Here is a 17,383-nt window from a genome sequence, read left to right as displayed (position 1 = left end):
GGCATGACAACATGGCGGGTGTTCTGTTCAAGACTGAAAGTCCCTTTGTATCACATACAGCCTGTTCTCACGCTACACGAGTGCTTTCATTGATGAACAGACATCGCAGAGAAAAGGAGAAATTATGCGATGTAATTTTGAGGGTCTCCGGACGTGATATAGCCACACACAGAGCAGTTTTAGCGGCATGTTCACCATACTTCTTCGCGATGTTTTCTGGCGAATTGGTCGAGAGCCGCGCGAAAGTTGTCGTTATGCAAGATATTCCATCTGACATAATGGACAATCTTGTGGAGTTTGCGTACACTGGTCGAATTAACATAACAGTTGAAAACGTCCAGGCGCTTTTAGCGACAAGCTCGCTCATCCAATTTCACGAGGTCGGCGAATTGTGTTGTAAATTTCTTGAAACGCAACTTGATCCATCCAATTGTTTGGGTATAAGGAAATTTGTCGAAGCCCACGGCTGTACAAGCTTTCTTGAGTCTGTAGATGGGTTTGTTTTACAAAAATTTAAAGACGTAGTCAAGTCGGACGAGTATTATCTTTTACCGGGAGAATTACTGATAAAGGTCCTTTCCAGCGATGATTTAAATGTGAATTTTGAAGAAGAAGTTTATGAATCCGTTTTAAAGTGGGTCGGTTATAATGCGAGCGAGAGATCAAAGTTACTTCCACAAATATTAGAGAATGTTCGCCTCCCGCTTATTTCTAAAGAATACTTACTTTCGAAGATTGACAACGAACCTTTAATTCGTATGAGTATGTGCTGCAGGGATCTACTCGACGAAGCAAAAAATTTCCATCTTGTACCGGATCGCCGAGCTCTGATGCGTAGCAAAAGAACAAAGCCACGAAAATCTACGGTGGGTTGGTTATTTGCTGTAGGTGGCAAAGAAGCAGGAGAAACTATTGCAAATAGTGTTGAATGTTTTCAGTGAGTACTTTTTACTAAAATAATTGTTCAGGTATGATCATAAACCATAGTTCTAAATGTTGTAAACTTTTTCGACTTCCTTTAGTATGTATTCAAATAAATGGCAACGTGCATCTCCCCTTAATTCTTGTCGTCAGCAACTTGGTGTTGGTGTGATAAGTAATTCACTGTATGCAGTCGGGGGTTCTGATGGATACTCAAGGTTAAATAGTGTCGAACGTTATGATAGAGATTTGGATAGGTGGGTTTACACAAAATCATTAAACACATCTCGTTCGGGAGTTGGTGTGGGTACACTTGGGGAAGCATTGTATGCATTAGGGGGTTATGATGGACGAACTTGTTTAAAGACTGTGGAAAGATATGATCCTCAAGTGGATTATTGGAGTTCTGTTGGATCATTGAATGTTACACGAAGTTTTCCAGGTTTCTATAAGCTTCCCATTGTTCTTTAGATATTATTGTAACTATTATATCATTGAATGTTACATGAAGTTTTCCAGGTTGCTATAAGTTTCTAATTGTTCTTTAGATATTATTGTAACTATTATATCATTGAATGTTACATGAAGTTTTCCAGGTTGCTATAAGTTTCTAATTGTTCTTTAGATATTATTGTAACTATTATATCATTGAATGTTACATGAAGTTTTCCAGGTTGCTATAAGTTTCCCATTGTTCTTTAGATATTATTGTAACTATTATATCATTGAATGTTACATGAAGTTTTCCAGGTTGCTATAAGTTTCTAATTGTTCTTTAGATATTATTGTAACTATTATATCATTGAATGTTACATGAAGTTTTCCAGGTTGCTATAAGTTTCTAATTGTTCTTTAGATATAATTGTAACTATTTGACCATTGAATGTTATATGAAGTTTTCCAGGTTGCTATAGTTTCTAATTGTTCTTTAGATATAATTGTAACTATTTGACTATTGAATGTTATATGAAGTTTTCCAGGTTGCTATAAGTTTCTAATTGTTCTTTAGATATAATTGTAACTATTTGACCATTGAATGTTATATGAAGTTTCCCAGGTTGCTATAAGTTTCTAATTGTTCTTTAGATATAATTGTAACTATTTGACCATTGAATGTTATGAAGTTTTCCAGGTTGCTATAGTTTCTAATTGTTCTTTAGATATAATTGTAACTATTTGACTATTGAATGTTATATGAAGTTTTCCAGGTTGCTATAAGTTTCTAATTGTTCTTTAGATATAATTGTAACTATTTGACCATTGAATGTTATATGAAGTTTTACAGATTGCTATAAGTTTCTAATTGTTCTTTAGATATAATTGTAACTATTTGACCATTGAATGTTACATGAAGTTTTCCAGGTTGCTATAAGTTCCTCGTTGTTCTTTAGATATAATTGTAACTATTTGATCATTGAATGTTTTAGGTGTAGCTGAAGTGGGTAACAGTTTGTTTGTTATTGGTGGTAATGATGGTACATCTTTTCTCAATTCATGTGAACGATATGATCCACTTACAAATAAATGGTCGTATGTTCCACCAATGAGTAGGCCTAGAGCTGGCATTGGTGCTGCTGTCGTTGATGGTATTTTATATGTAGCAGGTGCTATCTTTGTTTCACATTTCTCTGAACTGGGAGAACACAATATGAGTTTTTAATATGGAGTTAAACTTGTTTTTTTGTAGGTGGATTTGATGGCATTGCAAGGCTGAGTTTGGTTGAGATGTTTGAACCGCGTATGAACATGTGGCAGGAAGTGGCTCATATGAACTCATGTCGTGACGGTGTTTCTATGGTGAACTACGGAAGCCAACTTTATGCTGTTGGTGGAATTGATGGACCGTCTTATCTTAGTACTGTTGAGATATTTGATCCAAAGACTAACTCATGGGAGGAAGTATTGCCAATGGAAACATGTCGAGCTGCGGCAGGAGTTGCAGTTTTACCTGATGTATATAGTGTGTGATTTGTGGACTGGGTACTAGAAAATAGATTTTTAATTGAAATACTGTAAATAAAATGTTATTTATAAGACAATTCAGAGATAGGAAATTTTATAAACCGACATATATAGTATGTACTATTTACATATAATTTTAATCTTTCTAAATTCATTTGTAAATTTGAATCATTTTGATGAAATAATATTTGGTTGAAGATGGATTACAATATATTAACTTTTTAAAATTGTTGATTATCTTATGTCACCTCTGTTTAGCAATGAATGTTGGGTAATGTTAAAACGTGAGCAAGTATGTCTTTGGCCTGCAGCATTCTGTGGCTGGTCTGTGATTGAAATGGCTGTTTTCTTTTGGCAGAAACAGAAGATCCACAAAGATTAAACAAGGATGTTTTCAAATATGCTGTTTTAAAGGTAATTTTTGTTGTAGACAGACAGGAATCTGTGGTTGTTCAATGCAAAACATCTTGCAGTGTTTTTCACTCCATCATTGTGCAGAATAAATTTGAGTTTTTGTAGGTTTTAATTGAACTAGGCAACACAACTCAGGCTAATTTATTGTATCAATTTTTTTGGCATCAGCATTATGTAGCATGGAAAAAGAAATAACTGGATTGTCAACAAAACATCAAGTAAAATACTTCAAACTTCAGGAACAGATCAAGAGTTGATACTTCATTACATTACTTGTTACAATTACAAACAGTCCTATTTTAAAGTTTTTACAATGTCATTAATGTCACATAGTACAGGAGATTGGTCATATTGTAAACAGTCGCCGAACACAGTGTAATGGGTTTGCGGTATTCCACCAAAGGTTAGAGTTCCTGAAGTAAAATTATTTCGATTGATTGATTGGCTTTGGTTCCTCATTTTATTGATCAGCGTTTGAGTCTCTTTTATTATATCCTCCAAATGTTTACCTTTAGTTAACATTACCATGGCTAAAACTTCGCTGCTCAAATTTTGTGAAAAGTTGTTTAGATCATCCATTGAAACATGCTTTTTAATGACATCAAATATTTCTTCAAGAGGCAATTGATTTCTCTCAGCAAACGGTAAGAGATGCATTGCTGTTTTAGGCTGAATTTTCCTTACGTTTTTCATACACTGTTTGATGACATTTGTTGCTTCGTATTTATCTGCAAGTTCCATAACTTGAAGAATATTATTGTCGTTAAGAATGGCTTCATGTTCGTACAACATGTTTGCTGGGTAGAACAACATCAAAAAAGAAATCATTGCTTCGTATTTGTCGTCTTTCAGTTCAATCGCTTCTTCCAACGCGTCTTTAAAATTACCATTGAACATTGTTTTAAAAACCTTTGACTGCATAGACAAAATGTAGCGATGTGCATGAATTTCTTTACGTTCGACTCGTAATACTACATCGCTTTCATTCCATGGTGTGGAAAACAGAGAAACCACATCGGTGTCTTTGCTCTCGGCCATTGCAGCAGCGGCAAATGTATGTTGAAAGTTGAAACAGCTGGAAAATTGCCGTAAATTTTCCTCTTCGATGGGGACGTGTGTAGGAGCATGAGATATAGATATGGGACAGTGCTGCCACTCGTAGGGGAAATCCTATACAGTAGAAGGATTTAGTGGTTTGTAGGTGCTAGGGGAAACCTACGGGGAAAACTGTAAAATGTAGGAGGATTGTAGGGAGAAAAGAAAATCGTTTAAAAATGAGCCTCATTTTAAAACAGATTAAAAAATTCAATGGTCCGACCCGACGTAGGTATATAATAGAAGGATATGTTGTTGTGTAGGGGAAAAGTAGGGGAAAACAAGGAAAAAAATAGTAGGGGGAAGTAGGGGGGAAATAAAGTTTGGTAGGTGAAATGTGCATACACAGAGTGGCAGCACTGTAAGGAGATGGGATGCAACAGATAGAGAGATGGGATGCAACAGATAGAGAGATGGGATGCAACAGATAGAGATGGGATGCAACAGATAGAGAGATGGGATGCAACAGATAGAGAGATGGGATGCAACAGATAGAGAGATGGGATGCAACAGATAGAGAGATGGGATGCAACAGATAGAGAGATGGGATGCAACAGATAGAGAGATGGGATGCTTTATTTCACATAAATATTGCTCCCAAAAAAAGCTGAATTATGTATATTTACTATGTAGGAAAACATTATAATACACAACAATAAGAATTCAAAATGGAATACGAACAAAATCATAATAAACAGATAACAGATCGACTAGATGTATGAAAAAGACTTCATCTGCACCCAATGGTAAAACAATTCATAATTCTCTCTTTGGAATCCTCTCGAAATCCTGACTGGACATACATAATCCAAATATTATGAAATACTCAAATTTAATATTCCATGATTGGTCTTGTGCACGTCGTGGAAATCTGAGGATTTTAGCACAGTTTACCTGTTCTCGGTTTTATCCATGACAATAAACAACCAAGAAAGGACCTCATTTTCTACCTAGAGGGACACATCTTTTCGCCCAACGAATAACTTTAGAACTAATTGTTCTTTAGATATAATCGTAACTATTTGATCATTGAATGTTACATGAAGTTTTCCAGGTTGCTATAAGTTTCCCATTGTTCTTTAGATATAATTGTAACTATTTGATCATTGAATGTTTTAGGTGTAGCTGAAGTGGGTAACAGTTTGTTTGTTATTGGTGGTAACGATGGTACATCTTTTCTCAATTCATGTGAGCGATACGATCCACTTACAAATAAATGGTCGTATGTTCCACCAATGAGTAGACCTAGAGCTGGCATTGGTGCTGCTGTCGTTGATGGTATTTTATATGTAGCAGGTGCTTTATTTGTTTCACATTTCTCTGAACTGGGAATACACAATATGAGTTTTTAATATGGAGTTAACTTGTTTTTTTGTAGGTGGATTTGATGGTATTGCAAGGCTGAGTTTGGTTGAAATGTTTGAACCACGTATGAACATGTGGCAGGAAGTGGCACATATGAACTCATGTCGTGATGGTGTTTCTATGGTGAACTATGGAAGCCAACTTTATGCTGTTGGTGGAATTGATGGACGATCTTATTTTAGTACTGTTGAGATATTTGATCCAAAGACTAACACATGGGAGGAAGTATTGCCAATGGAAACATGTCGAGCTGCGGCAGGAGTTGCAGTTTTACCTGATGTATATAGTGTGTGAATTGTGGACTGGGTTCCAGAAAATAAATTTTTAATTGAAATACTGTAAATAAAACATTATTTATAAGACAAATCAGAGATAGGAAATTTTATAGACCAACGTATATAGTATGTACTATTTACATATAATTTTAATCTTTCTAAATTCATTTGTAAATTTGAATCATTTTGATGAAATAATATTTGGTTGAAGATGGATTACAATATATTAACTTTTTAAAATAGTTGAATATCTTATGTCACCTCTGTTTAGCAATGAATGTTGGGTAATGTTAAAACGTGAGCATGTATGTCTTTGGCCTGCAGCATTCTGTGATTAAAAAATGGCTGTTTTCTTTTAGCAGAAACAGAAGATCCACAAAGATTAACAAGGATGTTTTCAAATATGCTGTTTTAAAGGTAATTTTTGTTGTAGACAGACAGGAATCCGTGGTTGTTCAATGCAAAACATCTTTCAGTGTTTTTTACTCCATCATTGTGCAGAATAAATTTGAGTTTTTGTAGGTTTTAATTGAACTAGCCAACACAACTGGATTTATAAGAAATCATTTCCTCAGGCTAATTTATTGTATCAATTTTTTTGGCATCAGCATTACGTAGCATGGAAAAAGAAATAACTGGATTGTCAACAGAACATCAAGTAAAATACTTTAAACTTCAAGAACAGATCACGAGTTGATACTTCATTACATTACTTGTTACAATTACAAACAGTCCTATTTTAAAGATTTTACAATGTCATTAATGTCACATAGTCCAGGAGATTGGTCATATTGTGTACAGCTTTTTAGAATTTTATTATGGTATGCAGATAAATTTGGATTTTGACTGATTATTTTGATTGCGCTTCCTAATTCATTGATCTGCGTTTGAGCCTTTTTTATGATATCCTCCAAATGTTTACCTTTAGTTAACATTGCCATGGCTAAAACTTCGCTGCTCAAATTTTGTGAAAAGTTGTTTAGATCATCCATTGAGACATGCTTTTTAATGACATCAATTATTTCTTCAAGAGGCAATTGATTTCTCTCAGCAAACGGTAAGAGATGCATTGCTGTTATAGGCTGAATTTTCCTTACGTTTTTCATACACTGTTTGATGAGATTTTTTGCTTCGTATTTATCTGCAAGTTCAATAACTTGAAGAATATTATTGTCGTTAAGAATGGCTTCATGTTCGTCCAACATGTTCGCTGGATATAAAAACATCAAAAAAGAAATCATTGCTTCGTATTTGTCGTCTTTCAGTTCAATGGCTTCTTTCAACGCGTCTTTATAATTACCATTGAACATTGTTTTAAAAACCTTTGACTGCAAAGACAAAATGCAGCAATGAGCATGAATTTCCTTACGTTCAACTCGTAAAACTACATCACTTTCATTCCATGGTGTGGAAAACAAAGAAAACACACCGGTGTCTTTGCTCTTGGCCATTGCAGCAGCGGCAAACGTATGTTGAAAGTTGAAACAGCTGAAAAGTTGCCGTAAATTTTCCTCTTCGATGGGGCGTGTGTAGGAGCATGAGGTATAGATATGGGACAGTGCTGCCACTCGTAGGGGAAATCCTATACAGTAGAAGGATTTAGTGGTTTGTGTGTGGTAGGGGAAACCTACGGGGAAAGCTGTAAAATGTAGGAGGATTGTAGGGAGAAAAGAAAATCGTTTAAAAATGAGCCTCATTTTTGCCCAAAATACTCTTTTCTTCCTGTGTTCTCACCATTTAGTAAGTGATTGTAACAGAATCTTTCTTTTGGCACATTTTGTGACCATATATGACAATAGAAGATCAGCAACTTATCATAAACTCGGTGTGTCATTTGCGCCACCTGCATGTCATTACTTCCTACTCCAAATTACTAACTTTGCCGTCTAGATGTTCTTAGTTTTCGATAAACCTTTTTTTGCATGCATTTTTTTAAAACAGATTAAAAAATTCAATGGTCCGACCCGACGTAGGTATATAATAGAAGGATATGTTGTTGTGTAGGGGAAAAGTAGGGGAAAACAAGGAAAAAAATAGTAGGGGGAAGTAGGGGGTAAATAAAGTTTGGTAGGTGAAATGTGCATACACAGAGTGGCAGCACTGTATGGAGATGGGATGCAACAGATAGAGAGATGGGATGCTTTATTTCACATAAATATTGCTGGCAAAAAAAGCTGAATTATGTATATTTTCTATGTAGGAAAACATTATAATACACAACAATAAGAATTCAAAATGGAATACGAACAACATCATAATAAACAGATAACAGATCGACCAGTTGTATGAAAAAAATCTTCATCTGCACTCAATGGTAAAACAATTTATAATGCTCTCTTTGGAATCCTCGCGAAATCCTAACTGACATACTTAATCTAAACATTATGAAATACTAGAATATCATATTACATGATTGGTCTTGTGCACGTCATGGAAACCTGAGGATTTTAGCACAGTTTACCTGTTCTCGGTTTTATCCATGACGATAAACAACCAAGAAAGGACCTTAGTTTGTACCTGGAGGGACACATCTGTTGGCCCAAAGAATAACTTTACTTTTATGAATTCGTATTACGAATATGATTATACGGCCCTCATAATGTTTTATTGGTCAACACTCAGTCAATTTGCACGCTAATGATTTGAGTTGTAGGCTATGATTAAACAAGCAGTAGAGCAACATACTTTTCTTGTTTGTTTATTTATTTACAACTTTTGTAAAAAATACAAATAGTCCTATAATTTGTAACAAATGTTAGACATTATTCCCACTTTAGAAGTTCTTGACGAAGTACGACATTACGAACTTTCCGAGAAAGTGTCATCCAAGTCAAATTCATCTTTTAACTTCCTCACAATCTTCTCCAAATGTTTACACTTAGATAACAATGCCCTTGCGAAGACTTCGCTACTCAAATTTTGCGAAATGCTGCTTAGTTCATCTGCTGAGACACGCTTTCTAATGACATAAATTATTTTTTCAAGAGGCAATCGATTTCTCTCAGCAAACGGTAAGAGATACATTGCTGTTTTAGGATGAATTTTCCTTACGTTTTTCATACACTGTTTGATGACATTCATTGCTTCGTATTTATCTGCAAGTTCCATAACTTGAAGAATATTATCGTCGTTAAGAATGGCTTCATGTTCACCCAACATGTTCGCTGGATAGAGCAACATCAAGAAAGAAATCATTGCTTTGTATTTGTCGTCTTTTAGTTCAATGGTTTCTTCCAACGCGTCTTTAAAATTACCATTGAACATTGTTTTAAAAACCTTAGACTGCACAGACAAAATGCAGCGATGTGCATGAATTTCTTTACCTTCAACTCGTAATACTACATCGCTTTCATCCCATGGTTTGGAAAAGAAAGAAATACTTTTCACAGTCGTTTTAACCACACTTCTCTTGGCCATGTTAGCTGCAGTGCAGTAGACGAAGCTATGCGAAGTTTCAAGTTTCAATTAAATAACCGAGGAATGACACAACTTTGTAGCTGGTGGGATGTTTAACTTTAATGTTTTGCTTCACCAAACTAAATGGATATATAAGGAGACAGAGAAGCAGGCAAGCGACGACACTTGACAAATGACAATGGCAACAAATTTCGCAGAACGTTCCTGTACAAAATATCTAACTTGGATAAACTCCGAGATGAACCATAGATATGTTATCATTAACCATGTGGTATGAATCATTGGTCAGAGTCCTTAAGTGTGACGTCACGTTACCATGGCGCCAAAAAATGCTGTTCTAAACAAAATATCTTATTCGAGCGCTTTGGACACGCTTCCTTTGTTTTGAATGTCTAAAGCTTTATTTATCCAGTGTAATCCCACAAAAGACAGGTAAAAAAAACCGGAAAGGTTAAAGGATCATCCAAGGGATCAACTTTCGTCGAAGAAGTGTAAAGGACGCGGGTCAAACGAGCAAAATGGTTTACTGTTTTGCTCCTACATGTGGCCATTCGTCGGAGAGCAACACTTGCAAGTTCTTCGCTTTTCCAAGCGCTACAAAGCAGAACGACGAGTACAAGAGATGGATTTGACTCATAAGGTATGAACTGATATTCAAAAAGAATTCCTTGATGGGTGAAAATTTGATGAATTACGTGATTTTAAGTGAGATTTACGGACTCTATTCAGGTGATGAGTTGACATCAGGACATGAGGGAGAATCATCGAATACTGAATTATAGAAGCTTCAGCTAGTTGTCTTTTTAACGGTCGCTTCGTATTTTCCGTAGCCAAAACCTTAAATCTGAGTGCTTCATCGTGTTTTGGAAGGTAGAATCCATCAATTTTGAGGATCAAATTTTTATCACTTTAATGAAAGTACGACAGAACTACACACAGCTTCACCTAACCCAATTGTTTCATTGTGGTGTGGCCACAATTTCTAACATTGTTATAACATTCACTCATGTTCTGCATGAAATTTTGTTTGACCTAATGACGTCGATTCCATCCCGAGGAAAAAACAAGATCTCTGCACCCTCCTCTTTCAGGCAATTTGAATCCTGTCGGATTGTTATAGACTGCACAGATATTGAGGTTGCTGCTCTGGGATTGATGAGTCAGCAAAATGCAACCTATTTATCATACAGAATGATGAATTCCTTTAAGGTAATAGTTGGTGTTGCACCAAATGGAGTCATTACTAATGTCAGTTGGCTGTATCCAGGTTCTGTTTCAGACAAGCCATTGTGCAACAGTCTGGACTCCTTAATCACTTGACAGCTGGAGATATGATTCTGGCGGACAAGGGTTTTCTTATCCAGGATGTTGTACCACATGGTGTCTGTGTCAATATTCCACCTTTTCTGAATAATGGAACTTTCACAGAGAGTGAGGTCAAGAAAACAAAAGCCATAGCTAAAGCACAGATTCATGTCGAAAGAGCCAATGCTAGGCTGAAAGACTTCAAAATTTTAGGTGTCATTCCTTTGTATTTGCACTGCTATGCTGACATTTTGTTTCAGTTATGTGCAACACTTGTAAATTTGCAATTTCCTCTCATCAAAGAGGGATGCGAAGATATGGTTTTTGAGTAGTTTTATGCTCGAAGACTACATTGGACAGTTTTTTAATAATTTTTGTTGTTCAAATAGAAATAAAATAATTTGTAGACTGAGGCTTACTTAGAAGAAAATACAGCTAGAGGGGTGTGGGGGGTGGAGCATTCTAATATAACAGTAAAGGGATGATTTTACCTCCTAGGAATTACAATATTTATCATCTGGTACAGCCTGGATGTAGATAGGGTGTCAAATTAGATCACTGCGAGAATTCTTTTATCATGTTTAGGAGAACAGAAGTTATAAGAAGTTTTGACATATGTTTTACAATGGATGTCTTTTTGGGGATAAAAATAAAAGCAAGTACTGCCCACAGTTACCCTTGAGGGGTCTTTCTGAACATTTCCCATGAGCATCCCATCACTTTTATATGGGAATTTTCATTCCCCCCAGGAAAACAACATTAAATGATGTACCATATTTCCATGTCTTTTAAATACCATGTTATCCTTGTGTTTATTAATAAAAATGCAAATATATGTATAGCCTGTTACCACAACTCCCTCACACCAAACTAGTTGTGGTAGGTCAATTTGAGGACTGAAAACCGGCGAGTATCATTATTTTTAAAACAAATCGTTCATTAAAAAGCCTTTTTTTATTTCACTACAAGAGAAAATCACGCCCTCGTGTTCATTTGGGCAACAAAAACAGTGTAAAACTTAATCTTGACATTTGGCATTCACCGTCACTTTATAAACCTTTTGTTTCATTCTTGCGTGTACTTCTCCTCGTAAAACACTCTGCTGATAAGTAAATGCTTCAATGTGATCTGACGTAAGTGGTTTTCCCCCTTTTTTATAGATTTCTTTTCTTCTGAGAAGAAAAAAAAAGCGAAGCGATGGATAATGTCTCCATTTTGAATCGAATGGGCGCTTGTTTGGAACTGAGATTTTTAACACCATGGAAACGTGACGTCACCACTTAAGGACTCTATTGGGATCAATGAACTCCATAACAACTTGTTGTTGTAGAGTTCACTGATTGGGATGAGCACTTATAATGATGGATTAGGATAATCACTTAAGTAAAATCACCAGATATCCTAAGTCGTCCCTGCTTAACAATCATTGTCAATCAACGTTGAGTTGTAAAAACATGAGCATGTGGTCGCGCGATGCGCAGTTTGTAATTAAAATGGCCGCTTTCTTTTGGCGGGAATAAAGTAAAAATGTGATTAGTGAATATTTCTTCATACTTGAGTTATTTTGCGGAAGATTCATGAAGATTAACAAGGAGGATTTCCATTACGCTGTTTAAAAGGTAGATTTTGGTGTAGAGTTCATAATCAGTGGTTTATTAAGAAGGGAAATGCCTATCCTCATGGCTCATAGTCCTTCGGCGATGGAAAGCCCGCCACGAAAGAAATTCAAATTTTCGCTGAAGTTAAAAGCGAAGAGAAAAGAAAAATGCCCCGAAAATGAAATTGAGAATGTTATTGAGAAAGAAAATGAGAATGAACTGAACAGTCCATCGGAAATTTCTGACAAGAAAGAGATTTGTAATCCGTCAACAACATTGTCAACGAGCCAAACAAACGCGATGATGAAGGATGCAGTGAACCCGCCATTGCCATATTCAGGATTGTCAAATCTTGGGAATACATGCTATATGAATGCCGTGCTGCAAGTCCTAAGATACTGTCCACAGTTCTTAAATTCCCTCAGAAATCTAAAGAAAGCGTATATTGAGAATTTTTCAATGGATTCGCTAAGACAGGTAAATAACCAAGCTTTGCTGTTCTTTGTCAATGAAAACCGTTTCTTTTAGCGTGGAAGTCGTAACTATATGACTGACCAAGCTCAAAACCTTAAAGTTCAGTTGACAGTTAACGACAGGATTTAATTTACATCGTTTATATCATTATTCATAGGATGGTTGGGCTCCAGAATCGCATTCACCTGATTTCTCGTTTTCTGGTAAACATGGTATAATTACTAGCTTGGATAAACTCACAAGTCAAATGGAGTGTGCTGAAGAAAACTACAGAAAGTTTGGTGTGGAGGCAAATAACGTTAGCATTCGTTCTGGTTTAACTACTCTTGCTGTGAAACCTAAGGAATTTGTCAATGCCTTCAGGTACGTACAAAATTCAACTTTTATTGCAATAGAGAAAGTGCTTATTTTTCGAATTAAGTCAGATAAACTTGCTGGTTAAAATCAGCTGTACTAGAATGTCAACAGATGAATGTATGTTAATATGATAGTTTACTATGTTTAGCGGCTGTTGTCCAATGTTCAGCGACTACCAACAGCATGATTCTCAAGAATTTTTACGATCTTTCCTTGCTGTGCTCGAAGATGAATGCAGCGGATTGGTGGGTGGAAGCTATGTACAAAATGGTTCTTCTACTAACACGTTTTCAACAATGTCCAAGGTTAAAGGGGGCTGCAAATACCCAAGTACAATCACCAGCAAAATCGCTGATACTGCAACATCACCAAGGTCTTTGGAATGTGATGAGCAAATGAAGATGGACGAGGATGCAGACTTTGGAGTTGGTTCGTCAGTTGAGTCAACTTTGAATGTAGCTCAACCTCGAGTAAAGACTGACTCTGAGTGTGTCAAGACTACATTTGAGGATGTTAATGTTGTGAAGAGATTGTTTGAGGGAACATTACTGCTACAGACTTGTTGCTTGAATTGTGAAGAAGTCCATCAACGTTATGAACCATTTCAGGACATCAGTGTTCCTGTGAGAAATACAAGATCGGAGCCTAAAGAAAATGAAGAAAAGAATCTCTCCTCTTCTGATGAGGAGAGTGAAGAAAGCCTCAAGCTTGCTTGGGCTATCTCTATGTTTGCTTCTGTTGAACGACTCAACGGAGATAATAAATATTTTTGTGAGAAATGTGCAAGATTGACTGAAGCAGATATAAGTACATACTTTGAAAAACTTCCACAAGTCTTAACAATTCACTTGAAGCGATTCCAGACTTCTTATGGGTAAGTTTTCATGATGTATTTTAATGATTATTTACACCAAAGCATTAGCCCTTTATTGATGAGGTGAAAATTCAATCAATTCATCTTGATTTGTATGTTTGTAGCAAGGAAGGTCTGTTCTCCGGAAGCTGGGTTACCAAAGTTACTAAGAATCTACACACACCTTGTAAATTGTCCTTGAGAAAATGGTGCAGTAAGACTTGTGCTGAAAGTGATGAAATTTATACATTGTTTGGAGTTGTCATGCACAATGGAATGTCTTCGTGTAGTGGTCATTATCTCAGTTATGTTAATGTTGATATTTTGAACAAATGTGCAAATAGCTTTGCATCTAAGAGTGGCTCGACTGAAGTGAAAGAAAGGGATTCTCCGGCAAGTCCTTTTGTCTCTTCAATATTCAAGCGTAAAACATTAACTGAAGGCTTATCGGATGAAGATCGGGATGGTAGTGTTAAAGATGGTAATATGAGTATTTCATCGAGCACGGTCATTGACTCGAAGAAAAATGAACAGATTTGTTCTCCTTCATTGGAAAATGAAAGCATTGGGGAAATGAAACGAAATGATGACAAAAACCACCATGGGATTAATACAGATTGCACTGAGCAACACAACATTAGCAAGGACATAAATGAGACAAGGAAATGCCAAGTTTCGCCTGAATACAAAATCAACCTGAGGTTTAGTGAAGAGGAAGATTCTGAAGAGGAAGAGGACTTTCCTCGAAGTATGGATATCACAAAGTTTTTCAAACCATTACCACGAAAGAAATCATCAGAAATGTCTCATGATGAAGATGTTGGTAAAACTTTCATCGATAAAGGTGACAAAGTGAAACAAAACAATGATCGTGTATTGCCTACGATGAATAAAGACAATAATATTGACATCAACATTGGAAAATGTTCAGCATTTAGTGTGTTTAAGAAAAAGTATGGTTCAAAAACTACACCAAGTAAGGAAGTATTGACTCATGAAACTGATAACTTTCAATGCTCCTTTGAGAGCAACACCAAAGCAAGATCTTTATTCACATCCAATGGCTACACTAAAGACAATTCAAAAAGTAGCTCAACATCAACTTGGTTAAAATTTGATGATTCGGAAGTTACAGAAATTACCGATGATGAAATGAGTTGTATATTATCATCATCTTCATCAACGTTTTCAACACCGTACTTGCTGTTTTATTATCGCTCATAGAAACTTACTGTGGTTTATTTACATATCTTGCTTTGATATAAACATTTAAACATTTATTGATGTTACATTAAGTATTTTTATTGTAATCATCATTAAACATTAAGTTTACATTTTTATCCTTTGAATTTATTTTTCTTTTCGCGAAGTATACCCATTGCGTTAACTGGATTGCTTGTCCCACAAAACTCGTGAATGGACGCCTCTCTAAAAAGATAAAAAGAATTTTGAGAGTTGGTATGTTGTTGTAATCTGATGAGCGAGCTTTTGATAAGCTATTTCCTTACCTGACTCTCATAAATGGGTTGTATTGTTTTTCTTCACCAATTGTTGATGGGATAGTGGGATCATTTTTTTGTCTTTGCTCCTACATAACACAAAAAATTTCTGAATCCAAGCGTGGTTTCATTCTTCAATAAAACATTAAAATGTTTTACTACCTTACACCATTTAATTTTTTCTTTTGTCCTAGCGTTATCTGGTTCAACATGTTCAGCAAACATCAGGGATTTAACAGTGTATTCATGACCACAATAAACCAGCTAAACAAAAATGCATACTTACAGAAACACAAAGTCATATATACATGTTTTGACACCTTCAAAAAGCTGTCTTCACTTGGGAAATGAATGTAGTAAAATAAAGTCACAGAGGTGTTTCTCTTAGCTCTATATTTACTAACTTTGTAGCAACTAAAAAATATGCATACTAAAATTTATTCATAGAATTCTTTCTTCCTTAGGGAGTGATAATACTTGGCAAAAGCATCAAGCTTTGTGACAACATACCGTGTCATTAGACAGTTCACTAAGAACCTCTATCAATGCGTGATACATTTGTTCCTTAGTTCCTTCAAAAAACCTTCCACAGCCTGATAGAAGCAAAGTATCTCCTAAGAAGGGAAATTATAGGTAAAATTTCTCAGCATTACACAATGGTTTTTCATGTTTTGTGTTTAAAACCAAGACCTGTGAAAACAGCTCCATTTTTGTCATCTTTTGTAGTAACATGGAAACAGATATGTCCTGTTGTATGGCAAGGTGTAAAAAGACATTTCACATCAAGATTTCCTATCTATAGTAAAACAATACGGGTATGTTATCTAAATGATTTTTGATCTAGAACCTAAAGAGATAATTCACCTTGATTTTGTCATTATGTTTGATTTTATTGGTCAATGCTCCTATCCTGTCATCACCACCAAACACAGGTAGCCCAGGAACAAGTTTGACAAGTTCTTCATTTCCTCCTGCATGATCCCTAAATATTCTTCTTGTTATCAATTAGTCATTAGTCAGGAGAAAAAACATGAACAACGGAATCTAACCAATGATGATGGGTAGTCAAGGCCATCTTAAGCCGAATTCCTGCCTTTTCAACAGCTTTAATTACCTGAGAAAGACAAAAATGATACAACATTGATATCATCGAAAGCAAAATTCTAATGCATAAGACCATTTGACCTTTCGTGGTTCAACTGGATCAACAATGGCAGCATCTTTACTTGTTTCATCAACAATCAAATACATATAGTTGTCTTTCAAAGCTGGAAGCACTTCAACGCGCACATTACTTTTTTGATTGACAATTTTAATGTTTGAATGCATTCTGGTACAAGTGATACTTGGGTTATTTGAATTTTTAGACAGAAATGGATCTAAAATAGACATGGAAGGAGAAGTTTGTGGATTGGCATGAAATATTATACTTTACTGGTCATTAGCTGATTGTGAATTCGTAATTTTATTTACTTCGAATGAGGCATACAGACTAGATGCTTAAAGGCTCAAAATTCAATTTTGTTAACTGTGGACATTAAAAATATTTTATCTTGATTTCTAATGCATACACAAAATTGAAAATACTACTTGGAAATTTTTTTTTGATAACGAACGACTTTAAGACCACCAGGCAGGCACCCCTCCTAACCCTTCACCATTCAAAATACACCAAACTCTATTTATGACACATTATCAATATCTCACAAATGTTACCTAACTGTGGAATGTTCTTTGGAATTTTTAAGTACCGGGTGGTTATGGCAATACAACCACGCAACCCTAGGTTGTATAACTTGTATTGCACCATTCTTTAACCATTATGTTACGTTGCGCCTTGCGAGTGAT

The 17,383-nt window shown here is 35.7% G+C and overlaps 7 protein-coding genes and 3 long non-coding RNA genes across 12 annotated transcripts; 7 read left to right on the top strand and 3 right to left on the bottom strand.

Annotated features, from left to right (window-relative positions):
* The first annotated feature begins 11 nt into the window (after positions 1-11).
* LOC124447999 (kelch-like protein 20) lies at positions 12-2,889 on the top strand. Its single transcript, XM_046999009.1, has 4 exons — positions 12-937; positions 1,023-1,363; positions 2,349-2,507; positions 2,609-2,889. Exons 1-4 carry the CDS (start codon positions 12-14, stop codon positions 2,887-2,889), a joined length of 1,707 nt encoding a protein of 568 aa, XP_046854965.1.
* A 252-nt stretch (positions 2,890-3,141) lies between these two features.
* On the top strand, positions 3,142-3,738 carry LOC124448407. Its single transcript, XR_006949048.1, has 2 exons — positions 3,142-3,297; positions 3,466-3,738. It is a non-coding gene; the product is annotated as an uncharacterized LOC124448407 (long non-coding RNA).
* Positions 3,532-4,414, bottom strand: LOC124448404. Its single transcript, XM_046999415.1, has 2 exons — positions 4,254-4,414; positions 3,532-4,172 (listed from the first exon to the last, which is right to left on the bottom strand). Exons 1-2 carry the CDS (start codon positions 4,333-4,335, stop codon positions 3,592-3,594), a joined length of 663 nt encoding a protein of 220 aa, XP_046855371.1. The 5' UTR covers positions 4,336-4,414; the 3' UTR covers positions 3,532-3,591.
* A 221-nt stretch (positions 4,415-4,635) lies between these two features.
* LOC124448409 lies at positions 4,636-5,017 on the top strand. Its single transcript, XR_006949050.1, has 2 exons — positions 4,636-4,753; positions 4,928-5,017. It is a non-coding gene; the product is annotated as an uncharacterized LOC124448409 (long non-coding RNA).
* Positions 5,018-5,495: 478 nt separating this feature from the next.
* Positions 5,496-6,272, top strand: LOC124447998 (kelch-like protein 8; the record flags this gene model as incomplete). Its single annotated transcript, XM_046999008.1, has 2 exons — positions 5,496-5,688; positions 5,771-6,272. Coding segments are annotated over 2 exons (474 nt in total), but the record flags the coding sequence as incomplete, so codon positions are not given.
* Positions 6,273-6,327: 55 nt separating this feature from the next.
* Positions 6,328-6,885, top strand: LOC124448408. Its single transcript, XR_006949049.1, has 2 exons — positions 6,328-6,449; positions 6,641-6,885. It is a non-coding gene; the product is annotated as an uncharacterized LOC124448408 (long non-coding RNA).
* Positions 6,540-9,465, bottom strand: LOC124448401. 2 transcript variants are annotated; one of them, XM_046999412.1, is made up of 2 exons: positions 9,356-9,465; positions 6,540-7,320 (listed from the first exon to the last, which is right to left on the bottom strand). In XM_046999412.1, the coding sequence occupies exons 1-2, from the start codon at positions 9,447-9,449 to the stop codon at positions 6,767-6,769; spliced, it is 648 nt and encodes a 215-aa protein (XP_046855368.1). In that variant the 5' UTR covers positions 9,450-9,465; the 3' UTR covers positions 6,540-6,766. The 2 variants fall into 2 exon arrangements, with proteins under 2 accessions (XP_046855368.1, XP_046855367.1); XM_046999411.1 differs by lacking the exon at positions 9,356-9,465 and adding an exon at positions 7,402-7,498.
* A 419-nt stretch (positions 9,466-9,884) lies between these two features.
* Positions 9,885-11,657, top strand: LOC124448157. Its single transcript, XM_046999169.1, is given in 3 exon segments — positions 9,885-10,089; positions 10,179-10,731; positions 10,734-11,657. Coding segments are annotated over 2 exon segments (723 nt in total). The 5' UTR covers positions 9,885-10,089; positions 10,179-10,361; the 3' UTR covers positions 11,087-11,657.
* Positions 11,658-12,051: 394 nt separating this feature from the next.
* On the top strand, positions 12,052-15,260 carry LOC124448152 (ubiquitin carboxyl-terminal hydrolase 1-like). The gene is made up of 4 exons (XM_046999164.1): positions 12,052-12,829; positions 12,984-13,189; positions 13,332-14,057; positions 14,162-15,260. The coding sequence occupies exons 1-4, from the start codon at positions 12,422-12,424 to the stop codon at positions 15,258-15,260; spliced, it is 2,439 nt and encodes an 812-aa protein (XP_046855120.1). The 5' UTR covers positions 12,052-12,421.
* LOC124448154 (hydroxyacylglutathione hydrolase, mitochondrial-like) lies at positions 15,222-17,382 on the bottom strand. Of its 2 annotated transcripts, none has more exons than XM_046999166.1 (9): positions 17,252-17,382; positions 16,721-16,914; positions 16,585-16,649; positions 16,400-16,517; positions 16,226-16,331; positions 16,046-16,149; positions 15,698-15,799; positions 15,545-15,624; positions 15,222-15,464 (listed from the first exon to the last, which is right to left on the bottom strand). In XM_046999166.1, exons 1-9 carry the CDS (start codon positions 17,343-17,345, stop codon positions 15,374-15,376), a joined length of 954 nt encoding a protein of 317 aa, XP_046855122.1. In that variant the 5' UTR covers positions 17,346-17,382; the 3' UTR covers positions 15,222-15,373. The 2 variants fall into 2 exon arrangements, with proteins under 2 accessions (XP_046855122.1, XP_046855123.1); XM_046999167.1 differs by having other exon boundaries at positions 17,257-17,344.
* Position 17,383: the final 1 nt, after the last annotated feature.

This window comes from Xenia sp. Carnegie-2017, unplaced genomic scaffold (assembly GCF_021976095.1).
Source record: "Xenia sp. Carnegie-2017 unplaced genomic scaffold, XeniaSp_v1 HiC_scaffold_23, whole genome shotgun sequence".
Classification (NCBI taxonomy): Eukaryota; Metazoa; Cnidaria; class Anthozoa; order Malacalcyonacea; family Xeniidae; genus Xenia; species Xenia sp. Carnegie-2017.
The sequence above is the reverse complement of the archived record's forward strand: the minus strand, read 5'-3'. Positions and strand labels throughout refer to the sequence as shown.